Here is a 21,115-nt window from a genome sequence, read left to right as displayed (position 1 = left end):
AATTCAAAAACAATGGACTTGTGAAAAGGCCCCTGAAATAATCAGGTCTTCACTCATTTACTGAATTTACTGATGAGTGAGTTTTTGCTAGAAAAAGAGCAGGAGAAACACTGTGAAAGTGTCTCAAAAGCTGTGACTTCTGGGAATCCATACTCTGGTCTCATGAGACCAATTCAATCATTTCGGATCTAACAGCATCCAAAATGTTCTGGTGTTGCTAGAGGAGGAGTACAGAGAGAAGTGCCTGGTTCCCACAGTGGCATTCAGTGGTAGTAAAGCTCTTCTATATATATATAAATACATCTTTTATATTTAATCAGAGGGGGTGTACTCATTTATGCTGTGCACTGTATGTCCTTTATTGTATCCATTGATATTGTCTACTGAAGCATTTGTTGATACCACCTCTGAGTGTGTTTTGTTCTCCCCTGTTCATGTGTTTCAGACCAGTATCTGATATTTGGAGCAGAGGAAGGTATTTACACATTAAACCTTAATGAGCTGCACGAGACGTCCATGGAGCAGGTGTGATGTTACTTTTCAGACATTTTCAAACAAATGTTTTTTTTAAGTAGAAGCATTCATTTAAAAATGAAAAAGAAAAGTGTTTGGGAAAAACTCAGTTTGTGTGATGTATTTTTATATCCTTATATTGTCTGAGTGTGGCGTGCTTCTTGAGTCAGTCTTTTTGTCTTGTACTAAAGCTATTTTTGTGTCATTCTCAGCTTTTACCCAGGAGATGTACTTGGCTGTATGTCATGAGCAACAGCCTGCTATCAATATCCGGTAAGCTGTGCTTTAAAAAAAAATCAGGTTTAGCTTTTCAGATTACAAATTAGTCAGAGTGAGTTTCTTTTTTTATGATTGCTACAATTTTAGAATGATATTTTTATTTTTGAGTCACACTTTACATTACAGAGTAGAACTGCTTGTAATGTGAAAATACTAGAATTGTTAACTATAGTAACATTTCATGTATGTAAAGTGTTACCTGACATAGTCCTGTATCCCTATTTTGAATAATGAGATTGTGTTTTGGCAGGAAAAGCATGTCATCTGTACTCTCACAGTCTGATGGGCCTATTTGAACATGCTCGACAAATGCAGAAGCTCCCTGTTGCCATACCAACACATAAATTGCCTGACAAAATAATCCCCAGGTAAATGTTCAGATCTCTGTGTGGTGTCTGAACTTAAGGATATGACCAGTAGTCAAAATGTAAATATACGCTATTTTACATTTTTATTTGAATTTCAGGAAATTCACAATCTCCACTAAGATCCCTGAAACAAAAGGGTGTCAAAAGTGCTGTGTAGGTAAGCAGATCATTTAATTTCTGTATTTCTGAATTCAGTAATATATAGCTATAGCTATAACTTTGGATGATGTTATGACTAGGCTGTATTTTGGCGGTAGTTTGTAATAATTAAGCTCGGTAACACTTTATTTCGATAGTCCACTTTAGACATTCTATTAAAATTAAGTAACTTTGCAACTACATGTCAACTAGCAGTTAGTAGAGTATTAGTAGACTGTCTGCTTAATATCTTCTAACACTTTCTTTGTCAACTTATTCTACTAACCCTAAACCTACCCTAACAGTCTACTCTGAGAGTTAGTAGACATGTAGTTGCAAATTAATGAGAAGTAGTTGACATGTAGTTGACATGTAGTTACAAAGTTACTTATAGTTAATAGAATGTCTAAAGTGGACTATCGAAATAAAGTGTAACCTTAAGCTCTTTGTAATGTATTTGAAAAAATCTTTTTTGCTCATCAAAGCTCCATTTATTTAAAAAAAAAATTGGAAAATATTATTACAATTTAAAATAACCCTTTTTAAAATTGAATATATTTTAAAATGAAATTTATTGCTGCGATGGTAAAGCTGAAAGCTGGTCATTCAGTAATCATTGTATTATCCTGATTTGGTTCTAAAAACAATTTTATTCTAAAAACATTTATTATCTATGCTGAAAACAGGTCAGCATTTCAAAACTGCTTCACATTTTGTGGAAACGGTGATACATTTCTTCTTGGATTCTTTGATGAATAGAAAAAAGAACAGCATTTATTTGAAATAGAAATGTTCTCTAACATTATAAATGTCTTTACTGTTTGATCACTTTTGATCAATTCAATACATCTTTGTTGGATCAAAATATCATTTTGTTTTTTAAATCTTATACCAAACTTTTGAATTATAGTGCATCACGGTTTCCACAAAAATATGAAGTAACATAACTGTTTTAATTCAGATGACTTTGATGATATCATCAAACAGACTTTATTTAAGGTATTATATTGTGTTTATTTCCTTATGTTGTCTTGTTTATTCTCAGTGAGGAATCCATATACTGGTCACAAGTACCTGTGCGGTGCCTTTCAGTCCAGTGTTGTCCTTTTTGAGTGGGTGGAGTCCATGCAGAAATTCATGTTGGTCAAGGTAAGTTCCCATCACTGTGTCTTATTTTGAAGGCTGTGCACTCTGGAGGTTGCATTTGTTGGCCGCATGCGTCATTGAGGCTGCCTCATTTCAGAAAAGTAATCATTACATTGCAAAGTGTGTAAGACATTATAGTCATTTAAGCTTCACAAGGAATTACAGTCAATTTTCATAATGGTTACTTTTTTAAAAACGTGACATCCTCAATGAAATATGCGGCCATATGAGGGTGCAATGAGACACAGGGAATGTTACAGAGTGATATGCAGATTAGTATTACACTAAAATCCATAGGAGAGGTGTTTAACTCAAGGTTTTGGAAACAGCATGTAGCACGTAGGCCACATTATTAGCTATTCATGCTTCCAATAAGCTTGTAAAATTGCTGATCTTACATTACAGACTAACTAAAGTTGAAAAAGTGAAAAAGCATAATAGGACCCCTTTAAGACTTGTAATTAAAATTGCTTTACTTGGTATTTTTACATGCACGCTGTTCCAAATTAAGCACTGACTCGTTCCCTGCAGAGCATAGACTTCCCCCTGCCGTGTCCGCTGGAGGTTTTTGAGATGCTGGTGGTTCCAGAGCATCAGTATCCTCTCATCTGCATGGCTGTGAGCAAAGGGACAGAGCTCAACCAGGTGGTGCGGTTCGAGACCCTCAACCCCAACTCTACCTCCAATTGGTTTGATTCTGGTGGGTACTTTAAAATATGACACCATTATCACACTGATTAAGATAAGTCTTTACATTTATGAATAATTTAATTGCTTTACATTTATTAATAAATATTAATTGAATAATTTAAATGTTAAAATTGCCTGTTAATGCAACTGTTTATTTAGAAAAAAATATATTTTTTAAATTAGCTTTTCATTCCGGTTTGACTCTTTTAGAATTTTAGAAATGCAAAATTCTAGAAATTGTTGCCGTTGTTGTTTCAGATACCCCACAGAGCTGTGTGATCCATGTGACCCAGCTGGAGAGAGATACAATTTTAGTCTGCTTAGATCGTAAGTACAGAACATGCCATTAATAGATTAATAACAGATGCATGCATATAAAAAACAGATATAATGATTAATTGCCTCTCTTCTTCCTCTCTAGGGTGCATTAAGATTGTAAATTTGCAAGGTCGGTTGAAGTCCAGTCGAAAACTCTCAGCAGAACTGACTTTTAACTTCCAGATTGAATCAATAGGTATGAGAGCTTGGCACATTAACGATGGCCTCAAGTAAATATAACTCCATTTTCTAAGCACACTGAATTGAGCAATTAGCCTCTTGGCATATTTAAACACTTTTGTATGGGCAAAATGTTTAATTTATTTAAAATATATATATTTATATCTCTGTTTTAATAACTCCCTCGCTCTATGCATCCATCTATTCCTCTTAGTTTGCCTTCAAGACAGTGTGTTGGCCTTCTGGATACTCTACGATTAGCTCAGTGAATAATAAAAAAAAAACATAGACCCGGCTAGAACAAGTGTAGTGATACAAAATTGTGAAAGGGCGTTCCTGTAGCGATACCAGTACAATATCTCACGGTTCTCAACCAATCAGATTTGAGAACCAGAACGAACTGTTGTATAAATATATATACACACATACACACTCTGACACTCACAATTATTTATATATATATAGTATTTCAGAGAGCAGTTTTAAGAAAAACAACAACAACAAAAAAATGGATTTTTTTTATATACATAAATTAAATGACATACGTATTGTGCAATCCCATTATTCTATCCACATTTTATATTCCAGATTACACAGGAGATTTCTGACAACTCTAGGATATTCAGGCTGCTGGGTTCAGACAGGTGAGAAGAAGCAATCCAATTATTAAATCATTAAGTAATTAATATCATACCCTTTATTACTGGTGTGCCAAACGTAGGTCATATGTATGCAGAAAGGGCATCAGGTCATTTGTATTTGTTTTTATTTCAATCTTTTTAGAGTGGTGGTTTTGGAGAGCCGACCAACAGACAACCCCACAGCACACAGCAATCTCTACATCCTCGCAGGCCACGAAAACAGCTACTGACTGCAATGAATTATGGGATAAAAACACTACATGCCGGAATGCAAAGTTACAAGAGCCTTTGGTTTCATGTGGCCCGATGACAACTGGCCACATCTCAGAAGAACCACAGATATACTGTTGTTGAACCACCGAAAGCACAGAGGAAGACTTGAACGAACATAAAGATCTCAGAGTAGGATATTCAGATCTCAGAGAACAGACGGGCCGTAACCGCACGATATACTACAGTATGCACTTTCACACTTATCTGTTTTATAGGCCTCGCTTTGGTTTGGCTTGTAGCAGTTTTAATTTATTTTTTACCTGAAACACACACAAACAAATGTTTTTGGTTTTTTTTGGCCACTACTCACACTTTGACGTAACCACACAAGTGCTTGAAGACACGTATTTAATTCATGTACATACAGACATAGTATTGTTAAGTAGTCTTTGTATTGGTTGTGTAGATATCAGCACATTTATGTTGTACAGGTTTGTGGCAGCGTTGGCTATTGTAAAGGACTGTGAGATGCTGGGTTCTACTTAAAATGACCTTTAGGGCAGATCATTTTTGTTAAATGCAATAGTTTAGGAATCACAAAGCTGAAGTGCCCATCTTTCCAAGACTTGCCTTCTTAACATTGTTATTTTTATTTGCTTGTTTTTATTCTACTTTTTTATATAAAGCCAAATAGTGTTTTTATTGAGCAACTTTTAATTCGGTGGCCCTTGTAATTGTTTTTAACTCTGTGGTATGCACTCACTTCAAATTTGCACAATCTTATTAAAATGTTGATGTGTATATGTAAGTGTATGTTTAAATCCATGCAGATAATAACATATATAGATATATAGACATATTTTTTTGTAAATGTGTATACATGTATAATCCTAATAAGCAATAAATCATTAGGATGTTTTTACATCGTTTTAAATAAATCAGACTGTAAGACTGAGTTCACAAGCTTGTTATGTGGATGACATTACTGTCTGCATCCAGCTGTGTTTGTATGTAATTTGAGTGCTGTACACACTATTTAGAAGATTATGTTGGAATTTGTGAATTGACGTAAACTTTCAGCAACACGGACTGGCATTAAATCTCGCTCAGAACTGTTGTTGAAAGTAAAGGAAATTCCACCATAAGAAAAGAACAACATATTCCTTATGCTCTCTTGTTGTTTGTCCGTGATTGACAAGTTAATACGGTTATGAAATTAATTTTCGTTTTGTTTCAATGTACATACTGTAAAATAAAATCATGGTTTTACATACTGAGATGTCTTTCGTGTTTTAATAATAACTGTATTTTGCTATCTTAGCAAAAAAAGTTAAATGTTTTGCTATCTAATCTTCCATGCTTTTTTTAATACACATTGCTTATTTATTTAAATGTACGAAAAATATTAATAACAATTTGCAATAATAATAAAATGCAAATATCTATAATTAAAAGTTGTAAACGCAGGAGAATTTTCCCAGGCAGAATAAACGTGCGCTGAACAGGAAGTTAGCTCAACACAACCGGAAAAAGACTTTTATTTTAAAACATTTTTGTTCTGACTCTTGCTTCACAGTCCGTCTCGTCACAGACATGGCTGCGTCCAGTGTTTTTAAAGCAGGTCTTTTCAATCACAAAGTTGCAATCGTGACGGGAGGCGGCACTGGGATAGGAAAAGCTATTACTTCTGAGCTCTTACAGTTAGGTATGCATTTACTAGAAGTTTTACAGATGGATCTGACTGTCTTTAGATCAGGACTGCAGTGAATTATAGTCCAGATATTGTGCAACACAGCAATCAGTCACTAATTTATTATTCTTTTTCACAATTCACACACATCACATATTAGTAATGACATATTTAATTACTACCAATACAATATATTTGATGCTTTTAGATTTTAATTTCCATTTCTGTTACATTTGTTTATATATACAAATGAGGCACTGTCTAATTAAATATTTACTAATTTCCAGAATAGATATTCTTTTTTCATTTTGTTAATATATTAAAGTTTTTTTACAGAGTTTTTTTTATCACTCCATAAATTAAAAAAATACTGTCGACAGCCAAAAAAAAAAAAAGTCACAGTGCTTGTGAATCATCTATGAGCAAACATCTCTGTAAAAACCTCCATAACGTAGATAGGTATAAAACCGTCAAGTTTGGTGTACATAAGTGGTATTTAAAGATGTATTATAATTGAAATAAATGTGTATTTTAGATGTTATTTTTTCCACTGAAAGAAGACATGTTATGAAAGTAAAATAGGCCAAAATCTCAAAATGACCATTACTTAAAAAAAAATAAAAAATAGTTTTGTCTGAAGTATTTTTCCTTAACTATTAAATAAATATCTTGTACTTAAACTATTAAATATATATATATATATATATATATATATATTTATACAAACATCTAGAGTGTCAAATATCACTCATGTTGTAGGCTGCAGTGTGGTTATATCATCCAGGAAGCTTGATCGTCTGGAGTCAGCAGCTGAAGAGCTGACGCAGAAAATCCCCCCATCCAGTCCAGCTAAAGTAACTCCTATACAGTGCAACATCCGAAATGAAGAAGAGGTGACAGTCTCATAAACCTGTATTTTATATCTTTATGCCAGAGAAGCATGTGTAAAATAGTCTTTGTTTTAGCGTGTTAATTTAGCAAGGCATATAGGATCAAATTTGATTTCTCCAACCGGCAAATGACTGCAATTCCTGTTTATAGATAATAGCAGTATAGGTTATTTTTGACAGGTAAAGAACCTGATGGCCTCCACTCTGAAGCTTCATGGGAGGATTGACTTTTTGGTGAATAATGGAGGTGGGCAGTTTTCCAGCCCAGTGAACATGATGAGTGCAAAAGGCTGGAAAGCTGTGATTGACACCAACCTCAATGGAACGTTCTTATGCTGCAGAGAAGGTCAGGCATATATGGCAATGTGAAATGCGAGACATCAGTTTAGCTGCTATTTGTTTTGATTGTATATGTAAATTGCAAGCCTCATTTCTGGCCATAAATGAACTGACATGTCGACAATTCTGCATAACAAATTCTCAAAGGCTACTCTCAGTCAATTTTTTGCTCTTAATTCGTAGCATACAATGCATGGATGAAAGATCATGGAGGTGTAATTATAAACATCATTGCGGACATGTGGAAGGGCTTCCCTAGGATGGCGTGAGTTGTACATTGTAACAATATAATAAAAATATTGCGTTTTACTTCCCATTTTTTGGCTGATAAAATCCTCTCACAATAATGCATTTTTACTTTTTTTAAACTGCTGGGCTTTTTTATGACAGCCACACAGGAGCTGCCAGAGCAGCGGTGGACAACCTGACCAAGAGCCTGGCTATTGAGTGGGCTGATAGTGGGGTCCGGATCAACTCTGTGGCTCCGGTTAGTGCCAGTTTGGAAACAATTTAAAAGCATGTACTGTATTTGCCCACTCAGGGAGACATTGAAAAAAATTCCATGTTTGATTTATATTCTTCATTTGCATGTTCCTTTGGATAAATCCACAAAATGAAAATGTAAATTTAAGCAATTTAAATGTGGAAAACTAGCCTTTCCTGAAAATGTTTCCATGGCCTCAAATAAGTTTTTACTTAATAGCATGTGTTTATTATCTGTAATGTAATTCTAATTCAACTGTAATGTAAACTTCCACTTGGTCTTATACCACAGAAATGTGTGTTTTGTGTTTTTTGAATGTAGGGAACTATCATCTCCAAAACAGCAATGGAAAACTACAAAGATATTGGCCCGACTATGTTTAAGATGTCAGTGCCATTCAGTCCGGCTAAAAGACTCGGTGTTCCTGAGGAGGTATCTTATAACCTATTATGATGTTGACGTTTTAAAACTATATACAATATTTATAGCTATATGTATGTATATACACTACTAGTCAAAAGTTTGGAATAATTCAGATTTTTTTTTTTTTTTTCGAGTCTCTTATGCGTAATTACAAAATTAGTGTTTTAATAACCTGAGATTTAAATATTTAATTTCATTGTGTCAGGTATCGCCAGCTGTATGTTTCTTGCTGTCTCCGGCTGCCAGCTACATTACTGGAGCAACCCTGAAGGTTGATGCAGGACAGAGCCTCTACCACTCTGTGTGGGAAATACCAGGTACCCGTTTCCCACTGGCCAGATGACGGCATAATACATGCTGTTATTTCAAAATCAAGAACGGATGTTGACTCTTACTATTTGAGTATGCAAACGCTTTCTGTTTCACTTTATCTCTTCAATCAGATCACACTGCCTGGCCTCCAGCCCCAGAGGGAGAAAATACAGACATATTGAGAGAAATCATGGACATGACCAAATCCAAGCTGTGAATCATAACAAAACAAGTCTAGACTGTCAAACAGCTGCTCTTCCTCACAGTGTGGGTGGACCACAAATGTTTTTTTGCTCGGAATTGCAATACATCATGATGCCCACTGATTTGTATCATTCTTATTGTAAAATTGAACTCTAATTGTTGTTTCAGAACTGTGTTTAATCAATGTAAATATGTGTAATAGTATGATATTGTGAATATTTGTAATTGTAAGATTTCTAAAAAAAAATAATAATAATTTTATTGATTAAAAAAAATAAATTTCTGTTTTAACAAATTTTAAGCAATTTCATTAGTTTGCTGGGTCATTTCTGTTAAGTACTTTGTAGCTCAATAACTTTTAGAAATGAACATGCCTATAAAAGTGTATACCAGACTTTCAGAAATATCCTATACTTTAAATTTATTGAATATAGTTTGATTATTTTTACTATAGCAAGAAAATGAGCATGATGCTTTTACAGTTTTCCCAGAATTTCCCACCATCCTTGAGGACGATGTAAACTTTTTAAAGGGGTCATATGATGCTTTTTTAAAGATCATTATTTTGTGTATTTGGAGTAACAGAATATGTTGACATGCTTTAATGTTCAAAAAACACATTATTTTTCAAATACTGTACATTATTGTAGGTCCTATATGAGAGTCTTAACTTTGATAAATAATATCTCTTTGGTTTTGAGACTTTAGTCTTTGCAACTTCAGGGATCTTATCTATGCACAATCAGCTTGTAACACTCCAAAGAGAAAGGAAAACTTGAAATCGCATCATATGACCCCTTTAAAATTGAGGCTCCAAAAAGTCAGGTTGCTAGGCAGAGCGCTGCACGCGAGCACGCGCACGCCGCTGATTGGCCAAACAATGGCATTAGCGGCGCGAGGGGAGATGCGTTGTCCTCAGTGTGGAACTGGCGAAAAATAATAATAAACCCCGAGCTAAAATGTTGCACGTGATGAGCACTTGCAAATGATAAACGGAATAAACAAGCGACATCTGCATGCATTTGTTTGGGAGTTTATTCGAGGTAAGAACCGTGTATTCTCGCATCAGTAAAGCAGATAGTACGTTACGCGTGGGGTGTGACTTGATATAAACAATGCCAGCTCCTAAAATGTGATGTATTGCAATGCAGCGCAAAACAAAGTAACGTATAGCCTATAACAGGCGGTTGTGATTTTTTCTCTCATTCTAGAAGCAAACCTCTTAAAAGGTTGATTGAGCTGCACACTGACATCATAGGAGCCTCTCTGGCTTCATAGTCATGAGTGAAGGGGCATCTGGAGACATCACTGGTTTGGATCTGGAGGGAGCGATTGGGACAGAGGAGACCCCAGTGAACACGCTTCAGAGGTCAGCAGAGGAGGAGGGAACCACCACTCGGAGGAAGAAGAAGAAGAAAAAGAAAGAGATCATCTACCGCTCTGACCTGGAGGTGGAGGATGCTGGGGAGGGAACCTCAGCAGATGTGGACGGAACCTTTAGTCCTCCACTTGACGAAGGTGAAAATATGATAACTTGGGGTGAACTGTAGCGTGATGTTTGTTCAAGTGCAGTGAAATTCATCATTTGTTTGTTTACTGTAATGGGTTAAAACAGATGATGGCACCATATCACGTGTGCTTTCTATCCAGAATACACCAGATTGAGACCATGAGTAATTATCCTCATATTAAATATGACATGATTTTATCTTTTATTTTTTATCCTTGCTGATCATTTTATGTCAGTTATCTAGGTATTGTTTGTTTTACAGTCTTCTGGTTAACAGATTTTTTCCAGAAAATCTTGCAATCTCAGGGAAGTATATATTTGTAATTACCAGTCCTAGAAAAGGTGTGTCTTGCAAGTTAGAAACATTAGTACATTTTATATACTAATCATCATTAATTAATTTAGTTATTTATTTAACGAAAGTAATACTTTTATCAGCAAGGGTTAATTAAATTGACCCAAAATGACAGTAAAGAAATGTAAAATGTTACAAAAGATTTCTATTTTAAATAATGCTGTTTGTTTAAAATTTCTATTCATCAATGGCAAAAAAACAAAAACAAAAAAGTATCACAGTTTCTACACAAATATTAAGCAGCACCAAATCAACATATTAGAATGGTTTCCGAAGGATCATGAAAATGCAGCTTTGTCCAAACATGAATAAATACAAATTCTAAAATATATTAAAATATAAAAAAAAGTTATTTTAAATTGTAATAATATTTTATAATATTACTCTTTTTTCATTGTATTTTTGATCAGATAAATGCAGCATTTGTTGAGCTATAGACTTGTTTAAAAAAAATAAAAAATAAAAATCATACCAATCCCAAACTTTTTAACGATAGTGTGTAATTCTTCATTGGTCAAAAATGTATAAACAGTTAATATTTGCAATTTTTGCCACAACATTTTTAATGCATTTTATTTAATAATTATAAATGTAATATAGTACATTATTAGTTGTAAAATAAGTGCTCGTTTTCTGTAATTAGTAATTAATTCAAGGCAAGTGTTTTGTGCCTGCTGGCTTGGACTGTATACATTCCAATGTTTATTGCATTTCCTCTTTCTTTCCTGCATGACAGATTTATTTATAGAAATGTGTTGTTAATGCAATATCCTCCTCAATATTTATCTTTCATTCACAGAAGAAGAGGATATCCCTCCTGACAGCCGTTTCGTGACCCTAACTGGCACCATCACACGGGGAAAGCGGAAAGGCCAAATGGTAGACATCTATATGACGCTTACCGACAAAGAGCTGAGAGACATGGCACGCTCCAAAGAGCGTCTGGATGCAGAATGTGACGGGGCCGCAGAAGCCAAGCAAAAACCCTGTGCACTGGGGGTCAGCCAGGGCCCTCATGTTCTCCTCTGGAGCCTTTCCTGCTCTCCGTTCATCTTCCTTCTCTCCTTCATCACATCGTTTTACTACGGAACGCTCACCTGGTACAACGTCTTCCTGGTTTACAATGAGGAACGCAGCTTCCTGCACAAAATCACGGTGTGTCCCTTGCTCATTCTGTTATACCCGGTGCTTATCATGGCGTTGTGTGTTTGTATGGGGGTGTATGCCGCCGTGACCCAGCTCTCCTGGGTTTTTGGAGAATGGTGGCTGGCGGTGAGGGACCTGGAGAAGGGCTTCTGTGGGTGGATGTGTGGGAAGCTGGGGTTGGAGGACTGCGCCCCGTACAATGTGGTTGAGCTGCTGGACTCTGACACTCTGTCCGGGACCCTCCAGGGGAAGAGGATGGAAGATGCTGAGCACACTTCTACTTTGTGAACTTGAAAAGAAGGAATAATTTTTTGATTCAAGGAATGTTATGGGTTAATACAAGTTAAGCTCTGTCCGTGGCATCTGTGGGATGCTGAAGAACATCATTTTGACTTGGACAGGATAGGTCTCCAGACTTTTCAGTGAGTTTGTCAACTCAAGTTGTTGAGTTAACATAAAAAATGAGTCAAAATGATTTTTGGCAGCATTTAACTTGTTTTCAAGCCCAAGCATTCATATAAAGGGATAATTCACTCAAAAAATTTAAATTCTGCCATGATTTACTCACCCCTAATGTTGTTCCAAACCTTTTGTGTGGAACACAAAATAAGATATTTTGAAGACTGGTGATAACCAAACCATTTTGGTTCCTATTAACTTATATGAACCGTACCATATGAACAAAAAACATTTTTATGTTCCACAGAAGAAGTCTTCATTTTGCACAGTTTTATAGATGTGTACATGCTCTGATAGGGAATTATCAATGAATTAGTTAGAAACACACTGTGTTTTGGCTATTTATTGTAAAATTTCACAAAAACGTTACTCTAAGAATTCAGCACATTATCTTTCCATATCCAATAAAAAAAAATAAGGGAGGTTCTAATGCCTTTGGCTTTGATTTTTTAGACAGTATGTCATGTACACTCTGAGTACTCTGAAGTATGTTACATATTTACATTTGTCCTGTGTTATACACATTACACACACTCTTTGATGATACTTGATAAGCAGATGTTTCCTCTCTTAATCTGACCGATACTTTCACTTGAATACCACAACAGCAACATTTTACACTCTAAGCAGGCAAATGAACTTTTACACTTTGTGATTTTACACTTTGTATACTTTATATATATATATATATATATATATATATATATATTAGTTCATATCCAAGTATGGGTATGTCCCAAATCACTGAATTGTTGTGTTTGAAACAGTGTGATGCTTTGTATTTCCACAGGTGTAACAACAATGGTGCTATAATAGTGTTCACCAAGGATACCAGCCATTAAAAACCACAGACTGTTATACAAGCATTAAGGATATTGGCTCAGTTGTCCCAGAAGATCATCTTACATTTCAAAAACCTTTTAAGAGGACATTCACAGATTATTGGATGATACATCTACTTCAGATGGGGCGGTGTCTGGTTCTCATATTGCACCTCAAAAACTCAACTCCAATATATAGTTCAGCTCTGAGAAAAAGGTATGAATTATAGCACTCATTTCCTCTTCATATACAACCATCATTTACAACTTTATCTGTTGTTTATGTAGGCATACTGTTGTATTGTATCATTTCTAAATGCAGGCTTCCCATGGTAATTGAAAACTTGTTCCGCAAAAAGTGGGGGAACCCTGTAACTATCTTAGCAGAGATCTATGCATCTGATCTGAATAACCTGAAATATGTTAACAAAAATTTAAAATACCTAAAGACAAAATTGCTCTTATGCAGTTATTAAAAGCCCTTACACTATGGTATTATATCTGTGAATGAGCAGCTTTGATATAAACCGCCTTTAGAAGGAGTAATCGTAATCATCAGTAGTTTCAGTCTGTTGCACAAGAGATTATTGTTTTTTGTTTATCTTTGGGGAATTTTACAGCTGCTATGCTATACAAAAAACACTCCCCATGCTGCTCATATTACAAGACCTTGGCCTGTTTTTTAGCAGTTAGGCCAGCCTTAAAACTGTTACACAAACAACACTTGAATGGCATTATGAACAATTGTCTCCTGGCACAAAATAGCCTGTTTATCTGCAAACATGGTCTCAAAGCACAAACTTTGTTTTACAGCATGAACTTGATAACGTTTTGTTTTCACAAATATATATGCACTGGGTGTGTTTTTAATTGTCAACCATTTATAATAAATAATTTTTCGTTTGTTGTTTCAGTTGTATAGTTTTTGCACCGTCAAAAAAGTTAAAACCTTTCAGACTTACGTAAAAGATGTGCCATAGAGATATACAAGTTAATTACCCAACCTTTAAAAAAATGTAATTGCGGCTTGTCAACAAGCATTCCCTCCCTTGACCCTCCTTAACAGCTCTGTTATAGAATCACCACTAATTAAGTGTAATGAGAAGAAAGAAGTAAATATTCTTTAGAATGAGTAAGAGCATGTGAAACTGTAACAACTGAAAGTGTAGACTGTAGACAGAGAATTCCCATTTGAGGGCGTGGATTTCAGTTACTTTCGTTTTAGGCCTGATCGGGTCTCGTCAGGGAGATGAAGCCACACAGCGTCAACGGTAATATATCGGCAAACGCCAAGTATTCCTTTCTGTTGTAATGGGATATTTTTAGTAAGATTTAAAATTTTAACCTATTGTTTGTTTATAGTATTAACTCTTCATACCATTTCCATGAAATACGTAGTTGCACAGTCAAAGGTCATTCAAAGATAATTTGATCTAGTTGTTATAAAATCAAAATATGTATATTGTTTGACACATGATGACGTAGTGGCGTAGTTTGTGCTTTTTAAATATAATATATCTATCTATCTTATTTTATAGGTGGTTACAGATGTTATTGGCATTTAACTATGCGCTCCTTAAATGGACACGTAATGCTTTTGTTTTGTGTAATCAAAAGATCATGTTCATGTATCAAATCATTCTTTTGAGTCGGATCTTTTCACCGTGAAGACGCAAACGAATCGCTCGAGCCGTTTTGAAACGGATCCTTTGAATAGTTCCAAGAAATCGAATCTCATGATCTCTGTTGTAAAGCACGACAGAAATAAGAGTAAACTAGAGACGTGAACGGAAAGCGACCGAGTCCTTCACGGGATTCCCCTTGAATTCGACGGGAAGGCTAGTTTCGCTTTTGAAATTAATACTTGTGTATAAATTCCAAGATTCTGTACGCTAAAGTCGTGAACTATGTTGTCCAAAATGCAAAATAAACCCCCAGGAAGTCAATCCACCCTTATGTACAATATAACGTTTATAGAGTTTTAAATGCACTATGTATTTATTGAGTATATCCATATATAATTTCGTTATGATATCGCATTATCTTTTATTTATGTGCCACATTTCTTCTTTTCCTTTTCCGTTTAGTGTCACCAGGAGATAAGCCTGTCTGCGGGCAACACCACCAAAACGTTTGGCTCTCTAAATTAAGGACATTGAAGGTAAGTCTGGCCCAAGCGGCTGTCTTCCATTTGTTCACATTCATTGAATAAAAAAATAAAAAAAAGCTTCATGTTGTGTGTGTGCTTTGTCATTTACAGGTGTAAATCCAAAGTGGCTATTGATTTCTAGAATGTGATGAATGAGGCTTCAGTGGATTTATTTCTCAATGGCATGATAAATGCAATTTTCATTCAATAATCACTCAAAAAAAAAGGACAAATAGCAAATTTTTCCACTTTTTCCCTGACTAGCCTTTTAAGTAAACAAATAGATGTTTAAAATGCATAATAAAATTCCATACTCCCGGCTGTTAAAATGACCCAAACTATAACCTACAGGATCATACAGTGAAATGGCGGATGGATTTTCTAACATGGTTAACAATGTGACTGCATCTCTTAAAAAAGAGGAGTGTAAGACCCTACGGTACCTTTGTACAGATTTGTTCAACAACATCTGTGTGGAAGATTTGAGAGGAGCTTTGTTGGCATTTGCCAAACAGACACAAACTCAAGCAGGCCAATCTCAAGCTGGTGATGCCCTACTGATGGAGCTCATGTTCCGAATGAAGCGCTTTGATATCCTAAAGAAGTTTTTTGGCACCAACAGACAACAGGTAGAAGGAATTGTGAAGAAGGGAGGCGTCCTCTCAGATTACAGGTAATTTATGCTATTAATTCTTAATAGCATATCTCAATGTCTGAGATATTTCCTTCTTGTATGAGAAATGTGGTGAAACTAATAATTATGATAATGAAAAGCCTTATTTTAGATCCTGACATTGATGTTTTTGGGGTTATTAGAGCACTCTCTTGGGGAAAACCCATGCAGAAATATCCATGAATGATATTTTCACCCATTTGAAAGTTTGTGTATTTTGAATTGATCTCATTTACACAGGGTTCTAATGGCAGATGTGAGCGAAAACCTGGAGGATGAGGAATTACAATCTCTTATATTCCTCCTGAGCAGTACCCTGCCCAAAGAAAGACTAGCTAGAGCTACTGTAAGACAGGAGACATTGCATGTTAAACCTTCAGAATATTTGTACTAAAAGAAACTGAAATGAACATAAATGTGCATATAGCACGATCAAGTCCAAAAGCTACCACTTTTCCATTTCTAATGGGGTTTGTGTAATGTGAATGCTTATTTCATGTTTGCTTCATTTCGTTTGATTTCTAGTGCTTTCTAGATGTGGTGGTGGAGTTGGAGAAGTTAGATGAAGTATCTTGTGATAAGCTTGACCTGCTTGAGCAGTGTTTGAGGAACATTCACAGAATGGACCTTGTCGAAAGAATTGAGGCCTATAAGAATAGAGGTCAGTCATTTCTGAGATCGCTTTTCTTTTGGTTCTTGTTTGAATTTCTTGTCACCTAAAAGTAAAAAAAAACAACAAAAAAAACTGGTTTCCTCAGGGCTGTTTACATTCTTAATAAACTAGAATAAACTCCAGTTCTCAGCAGATTTTCTGTATGACATTACATCTGATTAATTGATTGGATTGCAGCTCTGAATGATTTTAATTGTGACAAAAACCTGGCATAAACACCTAGTGCACCCATGGTTGACATTTGTAGATGCTTTTTTTTTCATGGTTCCAGTTACCAAGCTTGAGCGGTGCCCCACCCAAAATATTTAAAATAAATAATAGGTAAATAAATGAATGCATAATTAAATCTAAAGAATTAATTTGTAACTTCTTCAGGTCAGAATGTACCATGTGCAGTCCCGAAGGTTCAGAATTCTTTTAAGGTAAGACATGCATTTTAAGGAAATACATTTCTGTACTGAATATATAGATGCAGTATGTTACATTATGATTACATTTTTACTAATTATTGTAAAAATGTTTCTCTCTATTCCTTCATTTCAGTTCGCCCCTGTGCAACATCAGTCTCCTGTTCAACCAGTGAAACAATCACAATGCTGTTCTCAAGGTGACTTTTTGTTAGTTTGTTTATTTATATATAGTACCTTTGAATAACATTAAAGACTTTTAACATTAACTCATAACATTGTTTCTTTTTCTAGAGTTGAAAAATTTGAAGCTTTCAGTGCCTGAAACAGGGACACAACATCAAGAGGCAAGAAATCAGCCTCTTACTTGACAAATACTGTAAATAGTAATCGAAATCTATCGTCTTTTCTGATGGTTATTTTATTTGAGTAGGTTATAAGACGTTCCTCCCACTGTCTGTCTGCTAGGCTTTTATGGAGGAGTATGAAATGAATCTTGAGCAGAGGAATCTGTGTATGATTATTGACTGTGTTGGCTTTGATGGAGGTAAGTGTGTATTTAATACATAATGTATTAAAATGAAAGTGTGATATAGAGTGTGTATTAAGAGTTAAATGAGAAATATGTGGTGAGTTTTGACCTAGGTTTTTTTCCCCCAGTAAACTTGTTTGCAACCACATTGATGTCATAATATTTTTGGGGAAAAACACTCTTCATGATTACATTTTTAAAAACTCCCAGTGTCCACCCCTGATTTTCTAAAGAAATTCACAATGTTCATCATAGCATTTTGTTTTTCCCTTTAATTACAAATTGGCATAAAGTATGGTTAATATGAAAAAAGGAACAGAATTTGTAGCTCTTTAATGCTCTCTTGCATAAAACATCTGCGTCTAAACATCTACGTTGTGTCCTTTCAGACTTGTTGAATCGGACATTTGAGCGTCTGGGTTTCAGGGTCATTCTCCACTCTCTCCTGGGTCTAAAAGAAACCCAGAAGGTCTTGGAAGACCTGACCCGCAACAGGATCCTTCATGGGGTCAATCGCTTTGTCTGCTGCATCATCAGCAGGGGAACGGACACTCATCTGTTGGCTACGGACTCTAGTCGCCTTGGCATCAGGCTGGAGGATCTCAGGCAGCTTTTCAGCCCAACCCACTGTCCCTCTCTGTGTGGTAAACCCAAACTCTTCTTTACCCTGATCTACAGGACCTCAGAAGCCCCAAATACATGCTCAATGGACGATGAATACCAAGAGACAGATGCGCCAACATGCCACTGTTCTAGGAGGCAATGTGCGGACGCAAGGACTATCCCAGTGTCTGCGGATGTCCTTTGGAGCGTGTGCAGAGCAGAGGCAAAGCTGCTGGAAGGGTCTGGCCACCAGTCTGTTTACATGCATGCGTTAAGCTCTACCTTACTGCGGGGACGTGAGAGGTATGGTTACTGTTTATGATACATTTCAAATAGCGCTTAATTCAACAGTGGTCAATTCAAATATTTAAAATCATGCAATTTTATGAACAACAAATGTTTTTTGCTGTATTATTTCATTCACGTAAAAATGCTGAACATTCACTTTGAGAAAGGAACATCTCTTTACAACACTTTACAGGTCTCATTTGCTAACAAACATGGTATTAGCTATTAACGAATATGACCTAACAGTGAACAATATATTTTTTACATTTAGTAATGTTTGGTATTGTTAGTTAATAAAAATACAATTGTTCATTGTTCATGTTAGTTTGCAGTGCATTAACTAATGCTATATATATGCTATAGAAGTATTGTTCATTCTTAGTTCATATTAAAGGTGCTATATACAAATTTTCAACCACTAGATGTCACATGCAACACATCAAGAGAACGGAATATATAATGAAATTGAACATTTTGGCTTTTGTGAATGATGTCAAGTGACAAGGAAAGTATTATGCTAGTATAGAAAAATGGCGTCCGGCCATGTGTACATGCTAAATCTTTTTCAGCATTTGCTGTTAAGTCTGTAAATTAAATTAAATTAAATCTGTAATTAAAAGCTCCTTATTTCTGTATTTTTCTCCTAAATTTGCAGAAAGATGCTTTTATTGGACGTCATGGCAGAGGTGAACAGAAACGTGGTTAGTCACAATCAACAAAATCCTGGCAATGAGTACCACTTTCAACTCTCACACACACTACGCAAGAAACTTTACTTGTAACACTTAATGTGTACATCACAACACAAACTTTGTTTTTTTTTCTTTTCACTGTCTCTCTTCCACACACACACACACACACACACACCCACCCTGCACTTGTTTTTTTTTTAGAATGGAATTATTGTTTGTGCCCATATAGTGGATGAATAATCTGACCATAGCTGAATCCTGCCATAGCATCTTGTCCTATAACATTGTGTTTTATGTATTTGAAAAATGATCAATATTGCTATTTATTTATGTATCTTTACCTCCTGTGGCAGCTAATACGATGTTCTCTGTTCCTTCCTGGCAATGAGTACCACTTTCAACTCTCACACACACTACGCAAGAAACTTTACTTGTAACACTTAATGTGTACATCACAACACAAACTTTGTTTTTTTTTCTTTTCTCTGTCTCTCTTCCACACACACACACACACACACACACACACACACATGACACTTGTTTTTTTTAGAATGGAATTATTGTTTGTGCCCATATAGTGGATGAATAATCTGACCATAGCTGAATACTGCCATAGCGTCTTGTCCTATAACATTGTGTTTTATGTATTTGAAAAATGATCAATATTGCTATTTATTTATGTATCTTTACCTCCTGTGGCAGCTAATACGATGTTCTCTGTTGCAGTCACAATGCCAGTGCCTCATTAATTAAAGAATACCTTCAGTCATTAGTCAGGCTAAATGAAGTTTATTTGTATAGCGCTTTTGAAAATACTGTACATATTGTCTCAGAGCAGCTTTACAAAAAAATCATGCCATCAATATTGCTATTTATTTATGTATCTTTACCTCCTGTGGCAGCTAATACGATGTTCTCTGTTGCAGTCACAATGCTAGTGCCTCATTAATTAATTTAAGAATACCTTCAGTCATTAGTCAGGCTAAATGAAGTTTATTTGTATAGCGCTTTTGAAAATACTGTACATATTGTCTCAGAGCAGCTTTACAAAAAAATCATGCCTTAATGCTCCAATAGTGCAAGGCAAAGATTAATGGTGCGAGGAAAACAACTCTATGAGTTGTTTAGGTGATGAACAGAAGCTTTGGGTAGGAATCGGACCCCATCATCCTCTGGCATGACATCTAGTTACATTATATGCTGTAGTATTAATCATGGGTCCATTGAATACATTTTTAATATGCAAGATGTGAGATTTGAGAATCTTGTTGAGTAATGCATTTAAAATGTCTTTCTTTTTCATAAAATTATATACACATCAATAATAATGCATATGCAAATTATACCAAATATATCCTTGTCGTCTCATATTTTTGATGTTCTATGTACTACTGTATCAGGAGGCTGGAGTTTTGTGACCTTAATGAGCGTGGTGGAATGTAGCGTGATAGATCACTAGAGCAGGCCATAAAGTAGACCATATAGGGCTTTAAAAGTAAGTTGACGTGAAGTGATGATTATATTTGGGCTGATCTGATCAGATTTTCTGGAATTTGTAAATTATAATATGTATCAAGCCAGATTGTACCACAACTTTAATATCAAATTATTTAAACATGTCTAATTGTCATTCAATTAAATAACTTATCATATTCATGTAATTCATTCCTTCTCCCTTCAGAGACTTATTTATGAATTGGTTACTGTATGATTTGTATTAGCAGATTAAAAGATGACTGAATATGAAAACAGTGACCAGTATAAAAAATGTCTCTAAAGTGCATTACTCTTGACAGCATGAAATGTGTAGCGAAAATGAGTATTTTGAATAAAAATGCTTTATCTTTTTCCTTCAATAATTTCATCTCGCTATCTTAATGAGTCACTTTTCACCACCTTCTAGTATAAAACAATAACCTGCAAAGAGAGTCAGTAAATGAATCTTTTTCAGTGAATACATTCAAAAGTTTTGATTCATT

The 21,115-nt window shown here is 35.3% G+C and overlaps 4 protein-coding genes across 7 annotated transcripts in view; all 4 read left to right on the top strand.

Moving 5' to 3' along the window:
* The window catches only part of LOC107737247 (mitogen-activated protein kinase kinase kinase kinase 3-like), a 92,223-nt gene extending 87,034 nt beyond the window's left edge, over positions 1-5,189 (top strand). The window contains exons 25-35 of the mRNA XM_016548712.1: positions 446-525; positions 726-786; positions 1,043-1,160; positions 1,259-1,317; positions 2,344-2,447; positions 2,976-3,144; positions 3,393-3,461; positions 3,556-3,648; positions 3,847-3,892; positions 4,175-4,276; positions 4,416-5,189. Coding sequence (XP_016404198.1) covers positions 446-525; positions 726-786; positions 1,043-1,160; positions 1,259-1,317; positions 2,344-2,447; positions 2,976-3,144; positions 3,393-3,461; positions 3,556-3,648; positions 3,847-3,892; positions 4,175-4,276; positions 4,416-4,503 — 989 coding nt within the window. The 3' untranslated portion in view covers positions 4,504-5,189. The remainder of the gene's footprint in view (positions 1-445; positions 526-725; positions 787-1,042; positions 1,161-1,258; positions 1,318-2,343; positions 2,448-2,975; positions 3,145-3,392; positions 3,462-3,555; positions 3,649-3,846; positions 3,893-4,174; positions 4,277-4,415) is intronic.
* An 867-nt stretch (positions 5,190-6,056) lies between these two features.
* LOC107737261 (peroxisomal trans-2-enoyl-CoA reductase-like) lies at positions 6,057-9,047 on the top strand. Its single transcript, XM_016548727.1, has 8 exons — positions 6,057-6,191; positions 6,936-7,069; positions 7,247-7,412; positions 7,589-7,670; positions 7,796-7,892; positions 8,211-8,321; positions 8,518-8,629; positions 8,756-9,047. The coding sequence occupies exons 1-8, from the start codon at positions 6,080-6,082 to the stop codon at positions 8,839-8,841; spliced, it is 900 nt and encodes a 299-aa protein (XP_016404213.1). The 5' UTR covers positions 6,057-6,079; the 3' UTR covers positions 8,842-9,047.
* Positions 9,048-9,741: 694 nt separating this feature from the next.
* On the top strand, positions 9,742-12,404 carry LOC107737260 (transmembrane protein 169-like). Its single transcript, XM_016548726.1, has 3 exons — positions 9,742-9,871; positions 10,040-10,346; positions 11,493-12,404. The coding sequence occupies exons 2-3, from the start codon at positions 10,109-10,111 to the stop codon at positions 12,125-12,127; spliced, it is 873 nt and encodes a 290-aa protein (XP_016404212.1). The 5' UTR covers positions 9,742-9,871; positions 10,040-10,108; the 3' UTR covers positions 12,128-12,404.
* Positions 12,405-14,321: 1,917 nt separating this feature from the next.
* Positions 14,322-19,498, top strand: LOC107737222 (CASP8 and FADD-like apoptosis regulator). 4 transcript variants are annotated; one of them, XM_016548675.1, is made up of 12 exons: positions 14,349-14,390; positions 14,482-14,531; positions 15,207-15,280; positions 15,380-15,941; positions 16,182-16,287; positions 16,467-16,602; positions 16,990-17,036; positions 17,158-17,221; positions 17,316-17,368; positions 17,490-17,568; positions 17,943-18,459; positions 19,100-19,498. In XM_016548675.1, exons 4-12 carry the CDS (start codon positions 15,634-15,636, stop codon positions 19,224-19,226), a joined length of 1,437 nt encoding a protein of 478 aa, XP_016404161.1. In that variant the 5' UTR covers positions 14,349-14,390; positions 14,482-14,531; positions 15,207-15,280; positions 15,380-15,633; the 3' UTR covers positions 19,227-19,498. The 4 variants fall into 4 exon arrangements, with proteins under 4 accessions (XP_016404160.1, XP_016404161.1, XP_016404162.1 ...); XM_016548674.1 differs by lacking the exon at positions 14,482-14,531 and having other exon boundaries at positions 14,322-14,390; XM_016548676.1 differs by lacking the exons at positions 14,349-14,390; positions 14,482-14,531 and adding an exon at positions 14,391-14,444.
* Positions 19,499-21,115: the final 1,617 nt, after the last annotated feature.

Source organism: Sinocyclocheilus rhinocerous, unplaced genomic scaffold, assembly GCF_001515625.1.
Source record: "Sinocyclocheilus rhinocerous isolate Xijiao unplaced genomic scaffold, SAMN03320098_v1.1 scaffold1275, whole genome shotgun sequence".
Lineage (NCBI taxonomy): Eukaryota > Metazoa > Chordata > Actinopteri > Cypriniformes > Cyprinidae > Sinocyclocheilus > Sinocyclocheilus rhinocerous.
This window is presented reverse-complemented; position numbering and strand designations above follow the sequence as displayed.